The sequence below is a fragment of the Microplitis demolitor genome, chromosome 7, assembly GCF_026212275.2.
Source record: "Microplitis demolitor isolate Queensland-Clemson2020A chromosome 7, iyMicDemo2.1a, whole genome shotgun sequence".
In the NCBI taxonomy this organism is placed as follows: domain Eukaryota; kingdom Metazoa; phylum Arthropoda; class Insecta; order Hymenoptera; family Braconidae; genus Microplitis; species Microplitis demolitor.
Window position 1 is genome coordinate 7,466,010 of NC_068551.1, and position 6,344 is coordinate 7,472,353.

Genomic DNA, 6,344 nt, shown 5'->3' on the forward strand with positions numbered 1-6,344 from the left:
TTGATCATCATATAATGTCATCTGACTTGTTCTTTAGTTTAAATCATATTATCAGCAAAAACTTGAAAAAACACAGTTTTTAATATTTTTCTCGGATATTTCATATATTGCTCTGACCTTAGTCAAAACTCATTTAAATCTTGATTTTGATCACTGACATGGATTTCTGCCTTAATAAATAAAATGAACTTCAGAGTTTGACCGTTTAATTTTAAAACGAAAAAATAAATGTAGATAATTTTATTGCATTAACTAATACAGCTTCAGTAAAGGAGTTAATACATAATTATCGTGTCTATTAGTAAGGCGTTAGTCATTTATGTTGCTATTGAATTCTTTAAGGTCTGCTACCCCTTCTCTTGGATTGGGAGTTGTTCATTTTCAATCTTGACGTCGGATTTTCAAGAGCATATAACTCCTCGTCAGTTAGTTGGTCCTTGTACCAGTCTTTGCTGTAAATTGATGAAAATAGATTCAAACATCTTGTCTAGGTATTTTGCTATAAAGGGTTTTTCTTAAACTCATAATGTTCTTTATTTGTACGTTATGAAAACTTAAATACTTCTTTCAAATTTGAGTTTCTCTACACAAGGAAAACAGTTAATTAAAAGTTAAGAAAAATATTCTTGATTTCAGATAATTTTTTGATCAATACGGAAAATCAAAATTTTCTTGAAGTAAAAAATTATCTGGAATTTTTTATCTTGAATCAAAATGTTTTTTTTTTTTTTTTTTTTTTTTTTTTTTTTCCAAGTTAACATATTCTCACACTCAAATTGAACAAGTTTTACTTGTTTAAAGAGTTTTAATTTCTTAATATAGGAGATTTTTTTAGTTGCAAGATATGTTAGTCTCTAGTAACAATTGCATTTTTTAGTATGAAGAAAATAACTTTTTTTGGAACAATTAATATTGTTTTAACACGAGAATTTTTGTATGATTCAACCAAAAAAATAAAAAGTTATTTAAGCTAAAAGAAAAATTTGTTGGGAAGAAGAATACATTTAGACATCATAAAACTGACGTCTTATTTATGGAGTCTTCAAGAACTCTTAATTAAGAGTTCTAAAAATGACACCGGTAAGATGTCATCATAAGACTCCTTGAGGACACCTTCAAAAAGACGTCGTAAAGCAGTCATTCTGACTTGAATGCTGTCTGGGTAGTTCCAGTCATAATGAAAATTGGTTACTGAGACTATCTTTTTATAGCTGTTGCTGAATAGTTCAGGTTACTATGCACTTTTCTTTCAGTGCAGGAGTTTCATGAATAATATTTTATATATAATTTTAGAGGAATAAACTTACCATTCAGGGACGTTTCTAGCCCAATCACACTTTTTTGTGCGTTCATCGAACGCCTGACCCAATTTGCATCCACTTCGTCGAGGAGTCTCTCCATTAATACATACGTAGAAAAATTGACAATCTTCTAAATCAGGATATCGAGGATGTGTTGCAGCAATGGCTGTATCGACTTGAGGACAAGTAAAATTAAATAATTCACGTGAGCCACACCCATGCTTTTGAGCTTCATCAGGCCAATTGCAAATTCCTGATTTTTCCGAAAATACAAGGCCATCTGGACATGTGATCATATTGAATTTTCCTTCAACGCAGTAATAGAATGTATCACAAATACGAGCATTTTCATGAGCAAAGTAACCATGCATTCGTGGACAGTGCTGTGACGGTTGTGGGGTCTCTAGAACAATAATTATTAAATTATTGACGTCTGTAGAAAATTAAAGGTATGGCTCAAAAGTTAATTGATAGATAATATGAACTTGTATAAAAAATATAACGAAAACAGATTGTTCACTGTTATTGGTTTCTGTCCGAATACATTGATTTTATCAAGCATAATTGTGATCAAAACTTTAAAAATATATTCGTTTCCTAATTATTTTTGATTTTTCAAATTTTCAAAGCATAATATGAAACCCAAATTTTTTCAAACTCAAAATTAAACCAACATGCTAATTAAAATATTGATGTTTTTTTATTGTTCAATGTAGATGGACTTAGGGGCTGTTCACTCCCTAAATTTGATTTTTCGGAAAAACCCGAAAAGAAGTATCCTCTCTACTTTTTTTTTCTCTTTCGATCGCCGTTTGTTTCGTTAAAATCCATTGCATAGTTTTGTTTAAATAAAAGTTTTGTGAATTTTAACCCTTTTAACTTTTGTTTTATATATTTTTTTATTATAACACCAATAACACTTTTCTTTATTCTTCGGCCCAAAAATGCCGTTGGCCCTATTCGCGATTACTTAAACTGCAAGCACGTGAAACTTAAAAAACACCCCTTTGGAACCTAAATTTTGAGCCCTGGTTTCACCCCTTAGATATGTTTTTCCGTAGTAAAAAAAAATACGTGTCCCTTAGATTTTGACGGAAAATAACATATCTCAGTCTCATAGAAATCGGAGAGGGCACTTGGGATACCTTTCTTGTAAGTTGTCTTACTTAGTACCCATTTACGCCAACCAAGTCAAATTAAAGTCACGTTTTCTTGGATTAGACTTAGTTGGCTTAAATTTTTAAGTTAAACAAGTCATATTGAAGTTAAAAGAATAATAGCAGTCAAAATAACATTAATTAAGTTAAAAACAAGTCAAATAAGTCGGAAAAGTCAAAATCAAGTTATTTTTTTGACCCGGGTCACGAATCAAAGCACAATTATTGTTATAAATCTAAGTAAATCTAAGATCTAAATTCACTTGGGTACAAACTATTTTTCCTTGGGTTGTCAAATTTTCTATCTGTTTACAATCTTGGAAAGCTATTCTTTCTGCAGAAAATATCGTAGGGTTTCATTTCTAAATGATATTTCAATTAATCAGTTACTGAAGTAAACATAAAACTCACGTCTATTAGGTCGTTTAGAACAATCAACTCCAAACGGAAGATCACACTTTTCATGTTGTGGGCTGAAATCGTTGAAGACTAATCCATCAGGGCATAACTTTTCAGTATATTTTCCATCCTTGCAATCATAGTATTTGTCACATTGTTTGGAATCCGGATAATATCCATCAAGTTCTAAACATTGAGCTGGTACCTCTAGTATTTCATCATCATTTGTTTGATCATTCTCATAGGGCGAAATGACCACGTCTTCTTTTAACCCCGGCGAGGCTGTTCTTCGAAGACCAAGTTCTATATGCTGTTGCTTTCGTGATAACGCAGTTGTTACTCCTGCAACGTAAAATCGTTATCATATTCAATTTTCCAGTCATAAAAGACGTTAATATGAAATCTAATATTTTCAAATATTTGTATTTATTTGTAAATTTAACTCCATTGAATATTTCAATTCGCAGCTTAAAAGTATGCCTATCAGTAATTAAAATTAAAAAGATTTCATTAGCACCATAATAGGCAACGATAATGATAATCATAATTTTTATGACAAGTGCACAGTTATAGTAGTAAATGACAGTGATAATGTATAAAGTAGTAACACATAATTCAAAATTTAAATGAAAAAAAAAAAGAATGTTACTTTGAGATAACGTATCCTAATATATATTTTACATAATGTGGCAATTTTAATGTTAATATTATTAAATTTTGATTTTGTCAACTATACATCAAAATTAAATCCGCATTCCTTAAAAAATGTTCAAAGGTTTCAGCGATAATTTCAAAATATGAATCGATATCGATCCATATATGGATTTATAAGTTTAGAGATAAATAGACTTGATTACAAAATTGATAGGATGTATCAATTTGATCATTTGAGTTGTAATGCCATGGATTATTTATATTTATAAGTGTATAGCAGACTAGAGGAGCAGATGACAATCCAGCGATAACCAAAGTTGAGCAGCGTCAACGTGGGAAATTAGTTGGATGGGTGACCCATTAGTAAAATAGCAAGTAACCGATGTCGTGTGTTTCTTTTAAATATAAATATCACTGACATTCATGTTAATAAAGACAATAAATCCCAGTTTAATTACTTAACTAATAATTTACAAACATTTTAAATAAGATTTCATGAATAACTATATTCGTTCATGCATGATTATATATAATTATATAGAATCAGATCTGGCTAATTTTTACCCTCCCTGCTTAAAAAATCCGATAGATTCTTATAACTGTATGTATAAGACCTTATACTTAACTATATCATTTCTCATAGAACTTATTCATTCTTATAAAGTCTCTATAGGAATGTATGAGAATTAATAGATTCTATGAGATTTTCTAAACAGGGCTGACTAAGAAAAATTATTTGAAATGATTCGAAACAATTTGAAATGATTTACAATAATTTAAATCAACTAATATATAGATATACTTAGCATAGATTAAATCATTTTTCTTAATCAGGGTAGATCTGATTTTATATAAAATCATGTATAATACAAAATAATTTTTGTTGAGTATTGAGATTAATTTTAAGTCACATTTTCGAATGAAAGTAAGAAATATAACTTTCTATTCTTGGTATGGCCAGGTGGCTTCTCTTTTAAAATTTAAGTAATTGAATGTAATTTTAATTTAAAAACTCAGAAAATCTAAGACATCATCAAAAACTGATGGCTGTCAGAACAAGTTAAATAAAACGATTGCACATATAAATATTTATTACATAGTTATACTTGTTATAATATTTTTCTCTGTCTGTCTTTACTGGTTTTACATTACAATAAATATTATGTATCTTTTTCTACATAGACTGATACAAAAGTTCAGAAGTGAACTGAAAGTGGAGAATATATTCATTAATATGAATTCATGTGTAAAAGTCGAAAATTTTATTACAACTCACCGATATAAACCATTAATAAACAATAGTTTTTAGTTTTCATCTTGGTTTTGGTGTTTCCTAAAGTAACTTCTGAAATATCAGTATTAACAAGTAGTTTATAATGACAAGCAAGCAGAGTGACTAGAGGATACTAAAATATATCACCAAGTTATTTAGAATGTTCCTTGGTCTCCCACTTCAACCGAACCAGAAAAAAACTTTCCGATGTGTAACAACACTTTCTATTTAGCTGACGATGCACTTATTGATTGGATTCACAGTTTTTTTTATTTTTCTGATTTTCAATATTCTTATCAACTGAGTGTCTTTTTATTTAATTAATTTTAATGATGATTGTAACTTAAACAAGATTCTTTGAACCGGTAATATTTCAAAATTTTCTTTGTTGAGGATGCATAGTACACAATATGAGCTAAAATAATTTTAAAGACTTTTTCTAAGAAAAATATATCATTGGTCAGCTTGTGCCAATACAATACCGTATGTTTTTGAGATATACTTATGATTACATTTCTACCTGCAAAATGTGAAATGCAATAATGAAAGCTGCATGACAGGTATATTCAAGGACTTGCGATCCTTCGGAAGGTCACTCTTGACCTTAACTGTCCTTCAGACTATTTACTTCGATTCTATATTTAATATAGATCTATATATAGATCCTTTCACCAAATAATTATTTTTTTTTAAGTGTGACCCTCGCATATCTTTCTCAAATTTTGTAGTTATTTTTTGCGTAAAAATTATCACTGGCTGTAGATTAGACTTTTCAATATAAAGAACTTGTGTAGCAATGATTTTTTAAATTCGTGCATTTTTTTTCTAACTTTTTTTGAATAAAAATATTATAAAAATATACAGTACAATTTTGTGGAAATAATTCTCAGCTTTTTAATAAAAATAATTTTTCTTTGTAATAAATAATGGAAGACCCTCAAAAATTAATTTGAAGTGGAACGAGCGATTTGCCTGATCTTGTGGCAAGTCTTATAATTTTTTTCTAAAGATGAGAATTTATTTCACAAAAAAATTTCGTTTTCATGAAGGGATAATTGTTGGTTTGAATAGAAATAACTAAAATGTACTATCTGCCCTGATGAAAAATACTCCTTGAAAAGTATTGAAAATTATTTCAATCCATACGGAGATTTCGAAAAATATTAAATAGAATTGAAATTTCGATCATTTGAATACTTTCTAATTCTTATAATGTAATTCAAAAGTATTGAAAAGAATTCAATCTTTCATCATTTTAGAAAAAGATTCAGAAAGATTCGAAAATATGAATTCATTTTAAGAGGGTTTGCCATATATTCTCTTTCTCACACACATGTGAACAAACGAAACGGTCCTTGTTGCACTTACATTAGCAAATGGAAATTTCAAATGAGCCGTTCTCAGGTATAAGCTGAAATTTCCGAACCGGAAACATTTCATTCGATAAATAATAACTTTACGCATCGAATGACATATTTTATTAAATTATTTGGACCTTTATCTATGAAAACGGTTCATTTGAAAATCATCTGTTTCATTCTCTTAATTTATTTTACTTCA

At 29.0% G+C, this 6,344-nt stretch overlaps 1 protein-coding gene across 2 annotated transcripts; it reads right to left on the bottom strand.

Moving 5' to 3' along the window:
• Window positions 1-243: 243 nt before the first annotated feature.
• LOC103573859 (protein obstructor-E) lies at window positions 244-5,303 on the bottom strand. 2 transcript variants are annotated; one of them, XM_008553107.1, is made up of 5 exons: window positions 4,932-4,959; window positions 4,788-4,856; window positions 2,870-3,199; window positions 1,308-1,704; window positions 244-452 (listed from the first exon to the last, which is right to left on the bottom strand). In XM_008553107.1, exons 2-5 carry the CDS (start codon window positions 4,825-4,827, stop codon window positions 338-340), a joined length of 882 nt encoding a protein of 293 aa, XP_008551329.1. In that variant the 5' UTR covers window positions 4,828-4,856; window positions 4,932-4,959; the 3' UTR covers window positions 244-337. The 2 variants fall into 2 exon arrangements, with proteins under 2 accessions (XP_008551329.1, XP_008551328.1); XM_008553106.1 differs by having other exon boundaries at window positions 4,788-5,303.
• Window positions 5,304-6,344: the final 1,041 nt, after the last annotated feature.